The sequence below is a fragment of the Larimichthys crocea genome, chromosome VI, assembly GCF_000972845.2.
Source record: "Larimichthys crocea isolate SSNF chromosome VI, L_crocea_2.0, whole genome shotgun sequence".
NCBI lineage: Eukaryota > Metazoa > Chordata > Actinopteri > Sciaenidae > Larimichthys > Larimichthys crocea.
This window is the reverse complement of record NC_040016.1, coordinates 5,707,822-5,722,252: the sequence shown is the minus strand read 5'-3', so window position 1 is coordinate 5,722,252 and position 14,431 is coordinate 5,707,822. Positions and strand designations below refer to the sequence as shown.

At 39.4% G+C, this 14,431-nt stretch overlaps 1 protein-coding gene across 6 annotated transcripts in view; it reads left to right on the top strand.

Moving 5' to 3' along the window:
- The window catches only part of epha8 (eph receptor A8), a 116,289-nt gene that overhangs the window by 48,917 nt on the left and 52,941 nt on the right, over window positions 1–14,431 (top strand). For 5 of the 6 annotated variants that reach the window (XM_027279710.1, XM_027279709.1, XM_027279708.1 and 2 more), the window contains exons 3-5: window positions 5,551–5,604; window positions 7,645–7,788; window positions 10,139–10,288. In XM_027279710.1, coding sequence (XP_027135511.1) covers window positions 5,551–5,604; window positions 7,645–7,788; window positions 10,139–10,288 — 348 coding nt within the window. Of the gene's footprint in view, window positions 1–4,084; window positions 4,205–5,550; window positions 5,605–7,644; window positions 7,789–10,138; window positions 10,289–14,431 lie in introns of those variants that run through there. The other variant, XM_027279712.1, reaches the window with a different exon arrangement.

The following is a 14,431-nucleotide window of genomic DNA, read 5'->3' as shown; positions in this document are numbered from 1 at the left end:
ACATTTATTGTCTATGTCGTTCTACCACTGTGCTCTCTCTCATAGACAGTGAATAAGAGTAAGGGAGCACCGGCCTAAAAAAAACTCTAAAAACTGTATGAAGCTGACAGGCATTTTATTTTTATACACTCGTGTGTGCCCGCAGTATATGTACATTCATTCATACATTTGCATTGTGTGTATATGTTAATGTGTGTGTGAGGAAACAGTTTGGCTCTCTATCTGCCACATTTGATTTCTCCTGATGAGAGATCCGATGAGTTGACAGGCAGGAAACAGATGTGCAATTTACAGCCAATTAATGTCTCCCTCTCTCTCTCTCTCTCTCTCTGTTGTACACTAACTCACACATCCGTGTACGCCAACATTACACTGTCAGTGGGCTGTTCTGTGAAACACTGCTTTCTTTTGTTGCTGCGATAGAGAACTCTCTTATCAGGCTCTTAGAGGATAAACACACCACTCTGAATCTCTCTGACTTGTCCTCTTCTTCCTCTTCTCTCTGTCTGTCTGCTAAGGATGAGCAGAAAATATTCACATTATTTACATGACCAAATAACAGCCGTCCAATCTCACCCTCACCCCCTGCTTGCCGTATGGCTCCAAACCTCGTAACAATCTGTCTTCATCTGCTGTGATTTTCCACTCCTGGTGAAAATTACAAGGAGGGAAAATCTAAGATTTCCCAGGAAAATGGGAAAAAAAATTAAGAGGTTCAGAGTGCAGAGACGGCAAGACGGGAATAATGAGGGAGATAGAGAGGTTATACACCCCACTAATTAGCCGAGGTCTTCACAAGTTCAAGGACGGTTTCAATTTAGCTGATAAAGATGAGAGGATGAGGAAGGGAGGGAAGGGTAAGATGGGTGAGACTTCCTACATCTTAATTATCCCAGTGGTTTTTGGATGCTGGGGCCTTGGGGAGTGTGTGCGTGTTGGAGGGAGCAAGGAGGGAAGTTGGAGGGCTTCCATGTAAAGCTGGGGCATCTTATCCGGGTGCTGAGTTCAGCTAGTCGTGGCCCAAAGCTTCCCAGGGTTGACACTTTCCCTTTCAATTACTCTGCCACTCACAACAGGATCCACAGGCCCAGGAGGATCATGGGTAACACCGAGGTTAAACTTACATCCATGTCTTTATTCATACATGCATACAAATTGCTCACAGTTAGACAACATAATCAATGCAGTATATTGTTAGAGGTTGAATTTTATTGTGAGTCCAGAGAGCACCAGGTTTGGACCTGATGAATATCAGTTTTCAATAGCCAGTACACCTGAACCTGCAGTCCTCACTGCAGCTCATCTGAAGGACGGAGGCTGGGAGAATTGCTTTCCTCTTGGTAGACGAGGAGGAAGTCATATAGTCTGGGGCTGAGTGAGTCACTGGTTCTGTGTACATCCACTGAGATATTTCGTTTTTATTATTGCTTTAGTTTTAATCCAGGAAATGAGTACCATTCTTTATTGCTGCCCCCGACCTGCTTTACATTAACACACAGGGCCGGTCTTAGTGTTTTTGAGGCCCTTGGTGAAAAGCTGCCACTCCCACTTCCGTCCACATCCTGAAAACCCATAAACCTGTTGAATTGTGAGAGACAGATTTAAAAAATGGTCCAAATATCCTGACTTTTAGAATGGTTCAAGCACCCAAAAACACTGGATCTTATATTTCCCATAATGCAAGTCAATAATATCTTTCTTTAGACCCTGCCTAATCACACATAGCCAGACATATCCACAAAGCTTAATCCATTATCATTATGCTATATGGGAAAAAACACTCTCTTGGGCAAATGCAGCGATGGTGGCCTTGCAGAATAATGTCGAGGGACTTGTTTTGGTGGAACATTTGCACGTGGGAAAGCCCTGGCATCTAAAAATCCCCCAAAGAAAAAGGTAACAGCTGCTACTTTGTTTATGTTGGTACCGTTTGCGACCAGGTTGGAGTAACTTGCCATTTTCAACGTGCAGGCTTGGCTCGGAGGTTGTTGTTGTTTCCCAGCAATTTTGAAAACAGTAGCTCGCAGAGAGCAGTTGGCTAATGGCTAATGGTGGCCTTGTACCAACAGCCTACTTCCTGTCAGGCAGACTAAACTGCTCACATCTCAAAATACTACTCTCAGTTTCTAATGCGAAGGCTTTCTGTCTCAAGGCCAAACTAAGATTATTTTCTCAGATTTAAGAAAGCTACTCCAGATCCACAGAGGACACTCTACACACATTTTTCACAGGGCAGTCTCAGTTGTCTTCATGGCAAGTATATCTAAGGAAATCAGATCTTGTGTTCTTTTAATATAAAGCAATTCCTGTCAGGCATGATGTGAGGTGGAACACAGTGAAGGAACAGTATAAATAATAGAATATTAGTTGAGAAACAAAAAGCTGCTCGATTTGATAGGATGGAGAGGAGGGTGGGATTAATGAAATATTTATGGTAGTTTATTGTTTTTTTATGGCTTCTACTGCAAAATGAAAGTGCTACTATAGACCTAATGAAATACAGAAAAACTTGTTTCAGGTAATCCTAATCATTCTGCCGTTCTTGTAATCTCTGGTAAATCGCATATATATGTCAAAAAAGATTATTATTTTCTTATTTTCCTGTAAAACATTCAAATATTTAGGAATGTCTCATTCTGGACCTGGGACAGTATACACTCAGTTATCCAATCAAATGTGATTTGAGGTGATCAGCTGCCATCTTAAGGCCCACTTACACTGGAGGCGTTACGGCCGTGGAACGGCTGCGCCGCAGTCACCGTAGCAGATTGCCGCCAGTCTAGTCAATGTGAGCACTCACACAGGGCTTGTCTCGGCAGTGTCTCAGAAGCGTCTCTCCACGCCACGGCATGAGCTTTCCGTAGCATTTCTATTTTTGACGCGAGCCGCTGCTAAGTACAGTAGAAAGAAGAAAGAAGCTAAGGGGTGCTCTAACCCTGCTCAGACACTGTCAGGTTATGTAAAAACAGGGTCTGGCAGAGGCCTCCAGGAAAGGTCAGCTCTCTTCTCTGTTACAGTTCAGTCTCCTACTGGTGGTCACTCTGCAGCAGCTTCTCGGTTCAGTGTTTTGCACTGTGTACCTGCATAGAAATTTCAACCATGGAAACATCAGAGTGATAATCTCACTCTGCTTTCCCCTTTATTAAATAAATGTGTGTTTCTTTTGTTAACTGACATCCTGTTGTTCATTATTATCATTGAATGACCTCTACTTGCCTCATGTCACAGGCAAATATCCTGTTTCAGCATGATAAATAAGAAGGAGAGCTGCTCTCAGAATCCTACTGAGCCCCTGCGGTATGAGTTAAGCTGTTTGCATGAACTTTTGACACCCTGCAATTGAGTCTCAGTGTTACTATGAATAACATCCTTATTTCCTCTTTGACTGAGCTGTGGTGCGTAATAATGTACCATGCAACTGTGCAACTGGAAATAAAAATATAAGTAGAGGATAAAAAGTGTTTCTGTGGAGCAGTAAGCTGCTGGTGAGTAAAACACACAATTACACACGTTTAACTGAAATCGTCTTCTCGTTTTTGGATCTACTATGACTGTTGGCCATAACGACTTCATTAGTATTGCACCGTACCTAAACATAAACATTAAGTAATGGACAATTAAAAGAAATGACCTGATGATGGAGCAAGATGAAAAAAGTTAGTGAATATCTGCCATTGCAGAGTCAGCTGTGCTGAATCAAGTGCTCATGTGCAAGAGTTCACAAGGGTTACCATCTAGACACAACCCTTTAAGTGAGAGTTATTGTAAGGCTTTCTTTATCTTGACAGTTGTCAAGAAAAAAAAAAGAATGTTACGTTAAAGACATTACAAAAAAATAGCTATTTTCGCAATTCTGCACCTCCAGGTTGAGTGTAATACCATTTGTCATATATATGGAAAGCAATACACATGTATTTGTCAGAAATATATTACTTATGATAAAAAAAAAACTATCTAGTGAAGTCGACAACATACTAGCAGCCAAACGTCAAGAAAGTGCAAAGTCATGAAATCAGTCCCAGATTAACTCTCGTCCGACGGCTTCTTGTTCAGTCACTCTTTCCTTTTTTTGGCTTCTTTTGGCTTCCTCCACCTCTTCAGCTCTGCCATTATATCCATAAAGGCTACTGAGCCCGGTTATGTTGCCCAGCTCCGGTTCTGGTCTGACACTGGCTCCACTCCCCGTCATCATTCCCCCTTGACTGTGAGTAATAGTGCAAGAACAGGCATATGGAGTGTAGAAAGAATGACACATATGACAATCACCTGATTACAAATCAGTTTAGCACCAACACAACTTAAAATCTCTTATTTTATGGTGGTAAAGTTACACAATGGGGCATTGAAAGGGTTGAGAACAAAATTTAGCATGGATGCATCCTGTACAGATTAAAATAAAAACAACCAGATTGATTGTATTTCACTTTATCCAGGACCTGACAGTTAGAGTGACAACTAACTGTACAGTTTGAAGTGTATCTTTACGAAATGAAATGTAGACACATGCATATGTAAATACCTTGTTTACACTTGTTCTGTTTGTGAACACTGAAAGCAAAAACAGGCTGACTGATGTGTCGAGTGGCAGTGAGATCTGTACATGGAAGGAAGATTATCTTCAATCATCTTGTCCTACACAGTCTGTGTACACTGATGCATTCAAGCAAATCTGAATTTTGAATGTAATCTTCCTGAGTGTCCCACTATGTGGAATCTGTGCATTTTTCTTCCCCTTCTGTAGATAGAGGTCTTTGGGTACAGCTTACATCTCAGACTGCTTCCTGTGATTGAGTTTCCTCCTGGCACTGGATTTACAGGTGCAGGGAGGTGTAACGCAAACGTATTAACATATCTGGAAATACCAACACATTTCACTAAATGTTCTTCTTCCTAATTCCATTATTGGCCGCTGGCGGCATTCAGTAAACAATGTAAATGTAATCACGTACACAAGGGGCATCTCATTAAAGGTAAATGTGTCCTGTTGGAATTACATTAAGTGAATTCCAACACACTGAAATGTAGATTGCGTGTGTTAGGCGGAGCGGAATACATCAGCATATTTAAAACCAGCATTAATCCCAGTTTAACAGTGGGATCTTAACATGGAGTTTGTATGAGAGTGAAGGTGGATGAAAGTGGAAATATATTTTCTACAGTTTGTTTTTTGACTGTCAAAGTATTTCTTGCTCCAACTCAATCGCATAAATAATGAGGTTGAAATCACCACCAGCCATATGGAAATCTAAACCATATAGTTTGTGTTCTGAGAGATTTAAATATAATATGCCATACACCTGCCACACTGTTATGACTGCCGCCTGGGTGACAGGACTCATCACATGTTTCATTTGAAGTCAAAGCTAATAATCTTCCGATGTGGTTAGGGAGACACATGGGCATGGAGATGATCATGTGGGAAATATAGACTGCCGCTGAATGACTTGCTGCATATGAATCTAAAAAAAAACGTGGAAAGATGCATGAACATGTGATTGACCAAAGGATGTTTCTCCCTCTGTGTCTCTCTTTTTCTTTCTCTCTGCACAGTGGGACGCCATTAATGAGATGGATGAATACTTCAGTCCCATCCACACGTACCAGGTGTGTAATGTTCTCAGTGTGCCGTGAGGTTGAATGTTTTATTAGAATTAATTATTAGAAGAACTTCATTGAAAATATATCTCTTTGGTCCCAGGGCCAATAGGTTTGATTTTACAACACAAACTGTGGATCATTCATCACCAGTTCCTTGTTACATTATATGGTAATAATTTTCAATAAAATGATGGAAAAGATGATTCAACAATACCTGCTAGTGTGCAAAGGTTGACGCAACTTTCAATGTTGTACTTCAGTTTATACGATCAACACAACACAATTTGATCATTTATTTAGATTTTTGGGCAGTGTATTTTTTGCTTTTATTGGACAATTTTACAGCTGAGAGACATGTAAGTATGACATGTCATTGCAACATTGCAACATTGCAGTCATGTGGCATGCATTGTAACCATTCAGTCACCAAGGTGTTCCATATTTAGACAAATGTGGTTCCGGCTTCTCAAATGTTCATGTTTTCCCATATTGTCAGTGTCATAACTCTAATATCCAACTCAAGCTTTGTTGACTTAAATAGCACTTTTCATACAAACATGCAGCCCAAACTGCTTCACTGAGAAAAAGGAAATAAACAACAATGAATGCAAAAGAGATTATGCACAAACAAAACCAGCAATACAATGATAAAATGTCATAATAAATAAAAGCCAAAAAAAGAATAAACTTTAAGAATCATTACATAGAAACCAAGGACCAATTCAGCGTATGGTACTCATACCATAGTTTGATAAACAGTGCATTACATGAACAAACACAGTGGAAAAGAAGTATCAGAGGCACCTTAAATATGAGCCAGGTTAGCCTGTCTTCTATGGCTTCGTGGATATGTCTTAAATCACAGGAATAAACAAAAGAAGCCATTTAATGACTTCAACTTTAGCTCTAGAATAACTGAAATTGACATTTAAATATTTTCTGATATTTTATGGACCAAATGATGAGTTGATTGATTCATCAGCATTTTAATTGATAATGAAAACGAACTATGATTCCCTATAACTTTTATTTCCCCACATGAGATCTAAATGTGATTTCAAAGCTCTCTCCAATAACACTCAGCCCATTAAATATCCATCAAGTGGTGGTTTTTAATTGTAGGAACTGCAGCCAAATTACCCCTCTAAAAGTAAAGAGGACATGACCTTGGTGTGGTCAGTGGGAGCTACTAAACTGACAACAGCTCACAACAGCCATCCAAATGGACAGGCAGAGCATGTTAAACTAGTGTTATAGAGACTGCGGGGACCCTTTTAGATTTAAAGTACAGGATTGTCAGAGTTCAGCATCGTCACTGCACTTTGTGAGTCAAGTTTGTTTGAGGGTATGTTCAGTTGCTTTACAGCACAAACTATAATATGGAGGATTGCAAATGCCAAACTAAAAAACAAATAAATGACTCACTAAATAAATTAACGTGTCATTAAATGCACCCAAAATAATCTTCTGTATTTATTTACCTTCAGATAATTTCCAGTATTTGCATTCAATTTTCCATTTATTCATTATTAAATCTATGTATTTGCATATTCTGCATTTCACCCTATTCACTTCTCCAGACTTATTTATTTCTGTATTTTCTTGATACATTTCTTTATGAGTTTCTGCTTCATAATGCAAATGAGGGGGCTGTCATTCAAAGTGTGTCATGAGATCAACTTTTCATTTACTATGTTTTATTATATTATTTATTTATGTGCATCAGCTTTCAGCTATTGAGGTCCACATCAGTCTACCATTCTGAGTGCAGATTCATCCTTGTGTCTGTTTAGGCTCATATGAATACACATTAGCTGTTATGAAGAGCAACTACCAGCTGCTGTGCTCTTCCAAACAAATAGAGCACCACTCAGGGGAGGAGGGGGGCATGAAATCTTAAAAAAAGAGAGAGAAAGGAACAAAAAGTTTAAAAAAAATATATGAGTCACACACTCCCCCTTTATAGACTATACTGTTTGTTTTTATTTATGATGTGCAGCACGTCGCTGCCAGAGTTGCTGATTATAACACTACACTCTGAATCAGGTCTGTAACGTGATGAGCCCCAGCCAGAACAACTGGCTGAGGACAGTCTGGATCCCTCGAGAGGGAGCGAGGAGGATCTACATTGAGGTCAAGTTCACCCTGAGAGACTGCAACAGCATGCCTGGAGTCCTGGGCACCTGCAAGGTAACACAGAGACACAGAGGAGAGCGAGGCGAGGGAAAGAGGGGTGAAATGTGTGGGAGGAGGAGACAAAGATGTAAAATAGAGCTCTTTATGCAGTTAGCATTTAAAAATCACATTCCGAGATGAAGTCTATTTAAACTTTTACACAGTTCAAAGACTCACACATAATTAAGAAACTACAATTTTTCCTTTAAATGACTTTTGTGACATTTGGAGAGTTTGACATACTGCTCACTGGGCCTAATATGTGAAAAGAGCAATGGGACTAAATAATGTGTGTCTGTGTCTGGTAGATAGCTCTGGGCCGCACATGCAAACACTCCAGCACTTAAGCAAAGCCTTGCAGCACGTACATTAGGCATAAATAATTATCACATTCCAAAAACGGAGAAAATGAGAACCTGTAGCAGCTCGAAGACTGGGTTATGACTGCATTTTAACGACAAATATAAACCTGGCAGAGCTTTTTGAGGAAAGTAGAACACAATGGAGCTTTAAAGGGGTTGTGAACAGTAAAGACTGACCTTTTCTAGTGAAGTTTGGACATGCCTTTTTTCAACTTTTGTCACATAAGAGGGCAAGTAAGTGTTTAAGTTTAGGCAGGAAACACATCTTTAGACTATTTCGTGGTTTTTCACATCAAAGTGTCACTTTCAGATCTGGGGATTATTACTGCATATCTGGTCATGACTATTAATATTAGAGAAATAATATCATCAAACATCAAAGGTGTTGACTACTTCTGTATGAGTGCTGGTATGTATTTTCAGCTGCTGGTGCTCGGCTGGATATGTACCTGTGCGTGACAGCTCACATACATATTATAAAAAGCTGACAGATGTTATGTAATGCATTTTCTATAGTTAGAAAATGGTAATATATATAATAATAATATAACAGTGCTGTAGCATAGTGGCTCTAAGGAAATGGCAGCCTGCAATATTACAACAACCGACCACACAGCTGACCACACATGCTCATAAGCCACACATGAATCATGAAGCAGAACAGTGTCAACAAATGCAAACTTTATTACTATGCAAAACTATACTGACTGCATAATACCGCAGTGGTCAGTTAAATCTGAAGCTCCATTAGCATCTTGCTAACATTAAGTTAAGTGGTAGTGCCTTTGATGCTGAACATGTCAGGTAGGACAACATAAATGCATATAAAATACTGCTGCAGCTCACACTGCATTGAAGCTACCACTAGCTGCATGAAGTCTAAAAAATATCCTCAAGTGATGTCATCTGAGTAAGTGTCTGTTGGGGGTGAAAACAAGTTTTAAATTTAATGTGAAGTCTGTAATGCGCTCCTCATCTCTGCTTTAGGCTAGCAGCTTGATGCTACGTTAGCTGCTGCTAACGCTATCAATTTCTTCTAAGAACCGGGTACCAGACTCAAAGATGGCGGTCGTTCACCTGAGTGAAAATTGCTTGCCCAGCACACAAGACAAAAAAGTTCTTTCACTGCATTACAGTTTCTCCCACCGGCCTGTAGACTTCACATTGCAATGACATCAAAATCACTTCTCGTTATTCTTACAAATACAAAGCCTTGTTTGCACCTGTGTCCTAATAAAAGTTTTACAAATGTCTTTTTAGAAGTCTGTGGGGAAAATGTTTTTTGTGCCACAGGGGACTTTTTCACTGCAGTACTGTGGTTGGCCACTTGGACAAATTGGAAGCAAGAAGAAAAAGATTAATTTTATTGATCCCTCAATGGGGAAATTATTTTTACATAAATACAGCCACATAGACAAAGGGTTCATAGACATGCATATGTAGAGAGATGATGAAGTGACAGGGAGCCATAGAGCACACTAGGAACAGTTAGGGGTTCAGTGCCTTGCTCAAGGGCACCTAACCAGTGCCCAGTTGGGGAACTGGCACCTCTCCAGCTACCAGTCCATGCTGAATTTTAACCAGCCACTAGCCAAGTCCCTACTGCTGCCACCTGAGTGATGGTGCTTAATACATTCATGCATAACAAATCTCTGCCTAAACTTTGGACGATCAAACTGCATTGTGGATAATATAGGTGCCGGGTACAAGGAAGAGGAATGCTTAGAATGATAACACTAGTTCTGCTGCATCTTTTTTTCCAAACTGTCAACAGTGACTGACAGTGTTATATATATAGGAGTGTAATGCTAAATCTTTGGAGTTCTCCGTCAGTTGGACCTTTTCTACATCTGACAAGAACGTGTCTCGAAAAATCGCCCAAGGTGGTCTTAGTCTGTCTGGATTGTCTTTCTGATATACTAATAGTAAACTGGGTAATAATATATTGTGTATCACACTGAACACAAACATACAGACCTAATCCTACCTTGCTTGCCCTACAGGAAACCTTCAACCTGTACTACTACGAGTCTGACAGAGCGGTGGGCTCGGCCATACGGGAGAACCAGTTCATTAAAATTGACACCATCGCTGCTGATGAGAGCTTCACAGGGGTGGACCTGGGAGTCCGCAGACTTAAACTCAACACTGAGGTATGAGCAACAGCGCTAAACAACAGCGGAAATGCAGACTGATATAACGACAAATGTCAGAGCAGGCTCTTTGAAGCACCCTCTCACTCTGGGTTGTAAATGTATTCCAATTCGTAGCACGTACACCTCCACAGGAGTTCAAGACGAGATGGAAACATCCACAGCCCCGGAGAGCCTCTTCCAGTCTCGTCACTCGGGCTGTTTTGTACTCGATCTGTTAAAGGAAACAAACAGCAGGCCTCAGTTCAGTATCATGGGAAATACTTTGATATTGATAACAGCTTTAAATTTGATACTGCATAGTGGCAGTACTCCTTTATTGATACTTTACATTGTTACAAAGATGAAGATATGAAAGACACAGTAAAATTTATTGTGTGTTTAAATTTGCTACACATTAATCCTGAGTTATCTAGTGGAAACAGTTAAATTAGGTTGTAGTTTAGTTTAATAGTTTAGTCCTCTGGAGTTAATTTATATGAGCACAGAACGAGAGTCCATTTGAAAGCTTTTATTGTCTTTGTTTCAGCCAAAGTGAGGTGCAAAGAGTGGTTTCATTTTCTACAATTGAAAGAAGGTATACACTCAAATAAAACCATTTAACATTATTTCATAGATCAATGAACCGCTCTGAGTCACATCAATCTGTACAGTACATGACTTGGAATATCACAAAAAACTGAATAAACTTCACTCAACATACTCAGAATCAAATGAGAAAGTCAACCTCTTCAATCGAACTGCAAACGATGACTGAACTCAGTCACCTGTGTCTGCTTTCAGGGAGTAAATGGTTAATATAGCACCTCTCTGATTTACTAACCGCTCAAAACACTTCAAAACACTTGACACATTCACCCATTCACACATGCATTCATACACAGATGTCAGAGGCTTTCCATGCAAGGTTACAACTGGTCATCAGTAGTGGTACTGTGGTTCCTATCCAACTTTATATACAGTATATATACACATTCACACACCAATAGGACAGTCTTCCATGGCAATTTGTGGTTAAGTATCTTGCTCAAGGACACTTCCAATGGACTAGGAGAGATGGCAATTAAACGAGCAGCCCTCCAATTACTAGACAACCCATTCTACCACCTGAGCCACAATGCTCCTATGCCCCCCAGTCCAGGCAAATGTTCTCACAAAGTTACAAAAGGTTGTCAAATGTTTCACAGTGGCTGTTGTTTTTAACATATTGAGTTTAAATTATTATTATTATTATTATTATTATTTAGTTCAAGCGTTTTTTACCTAATGAATTGTGAATTTGGCCGATGCTATATGCTGTCAGTCAATTGACAACTACAATACCACACAGAATGTTATAGCTGCCGTTTCTGAAAATCGTACTAATCACTTTTTAAAATTTCTCTGCCTTGCTTTTCACCAAAAGCAACATGTTATTCCATTGCACGATATTTTCTGAATTCCCTCTCTGTGCCTCTCAATCCAGAGCCCTCTGCCTCATACTGAACACATAAATCTTTAAGCGACTAAAAAAAGGTCATTTTTGAAAAATGCTTAGTAATTTCCTTAAATAGCTGGGTGCTGTAGTTTCGAGCAAACATTACTCAAACGGGAGGAAATAACGCATTTAAGGGGCCAATTTTAGCTGTGGATTAATACACACTTTGGTGAACTGGTGAGTGTTTCAGACAGCAGGACAGTGTGTGTAGGACTGAGTTAAAATAAACTAGAAGGAACATTTCACCCACGGCAACAGTTCAACAGTGGAGCTCTGTGACACAGAGGAAGAATCAGACAGTACATGTACACACACATAACACTTGTTAGTTGGACATATTCAGAGTTGGTTTTCATGAGATTTCTTGAAAATATCCTCATCTTTTAAAGCTGATTTTTTTTTTGTCTTGTTCACACACACATACACACGCAGACACAATGAAATATGGGCCAAGTAATGCAGTGCATAATGGATTGTTCTGTTTACATAATGTAAAGCTGGACCTCTTCCTAAAATGCTGTCAAGTTCTTTAAGCATTCAAAGTATGCACACGCACACTCGTAGTAATGACTGTATTTCAGTCATTGAGCTGAACCTGGACAAAATCGTGTTTTTCTGGACTGTTCAGGTGCAGTTCCTCTGGCTCAGACATTTTTAATCAAACTCATCATAAATCACGTTAAGTTAAAGCATCAACTGTCACTTTGAGTTGCTGCTTCTAGTCTTTGGTTTTTCTTTTCACAGATCACACAACTGTATAGTGACCTGTATGTCTTGAGATTGTTCAGCTTTTCTGATGGAAGACTACATGTCAGGATGGTCAAGATGTTGAGTTTATTTTTATTCAATTCAAATTATCATCATGTAGCACATTTGTCTACCCGCTATATTCTTTTCAAAATAATGTGGTTTAAGTGAACATTCCATACATCTTTAGAGCTCACATTAATATTATCTCACATGCTTTATTTTATTTTACAGTATCTCACCATATTATATACCAGTCTTTTTGCTCTGGGCCCTGCAAATAGACATCCATCCTCACAGTTAAAATGTGAACGAATGACCCAAGAATTATCTTAACATTTAATTAAATTCTATCAAATTAGATGTGTATCCTGGACTGCACCTTTACTATGTTACAGATGGCTGTAATAGTCTAATAGTTTCACCATAATCACCATGGGGTGCGCCCCAGCAGAGCATGTGCCTCATGTATCAAAGCTGAAAGGCCTTACAACAGCAACCCAGGTTCATTTCCAGCCTGGTTCCTTTGCAGCATGTCCCTGCATGTCCCTCCATTTGTGTGCCCATAAGTGGTAACTTTAGGAAGACAATGTAGTGAAAGCAAACACTGAAGACAATTTAAGCTGTCAACTGTTGGTTATGATTATGCAACATATGTTTAATTCCTGGCATGTACATGAAACGGCAACAAAAAGATCCCCATTGTATCCCAGAAAGATCCGCAAAACTCATAATTAGCTGTCTAATTATCACACAGTGTTTATGTATTAGGAGCATGGTGAGTCAGTTTGATGGTGAAAATCTATTTAATCCATCAAATCAGTTTGTAAACAAAGCTTCTAATTGAGCGGCAGGGCTGTTGTTCGGGCATGTAGAGATTTCTCCTTTGAGCTCATGAAAACATTCTGCGGCTTCTGTACATCAGCATACTCCTTTTTCACATGTAGGATAAAAGAAAAATCCATCCTATGAAGTGTGAGAAAGAGTATCCGAATATTAAGGAGAACCAAAGATTGGCCTGTTTGTTGTTGTGGAATCTCATTACAAAGGGCTGAGAACAGGACAGAAAGAGCACAAATCGAATTACAGCTATCATCACAAATTACAAAATGAATCATTAGAACAGAGCTGCGTGTAGCTGCTTTATGGCCTGGGTCAAACTTAAAAACTTAAAACAATTCAAATTTGCAATGATTTGATTTTGTTCCAGTAGAGTCGCTACGATTAGTGGGTTTGCTTGTGGGGGCACTCTTTTTTTTTTAAAGTTTAATCTTGGTGAATTTTGATGAATTTGCACCAACCAATCATTTTTTTACAGTTCTGAAGTTCTGACCCTTGATGGGATGACAAAAGGAAATAGAATAGAAAGCTTGTGTTGCTGTGTCCAATCAAGTATGTACATCTGGTTAATAGCTAAGCTAAACTATAGAGTTTGCTGTTAGGAAGCTTAAATTTCTCTCTTTTCTCAGCAACTTTTTATTGAATAAAATGATGGACAAAATGAAGTGGAGATAAAACATCAGAGACAATCAAAAAAATTAGAGAGAAATCACAGAGAATGGGAGATGATGGACCAAAGCTAAGCCAGCCAGCCAGAGAGTAAAGGGCTAGCTCGACACCTACAGCAGTTCATAAACTAGCCCTGAGAGTCACTATGTCACCAAGCTTTTTGAAACCAGATGTTTCACAAAGACTCATGGATTGGTTTTCTCTGTCTCACCTACTGGTTTTTAACCATATCAGTTTATATTTACATTTCAATATGACTGTAGCTGCATAATTACGTGTGACAATTAAACAACTTGTTTAGAGTGACTTCTTTGGATGGAAGCAAAACGACAGTGAATTTGACAGTAAGATTAATGTTGCCTGGTACAATAAGAGATCATAAAGTGTCCTGTCTGTCTTTGTACATTACG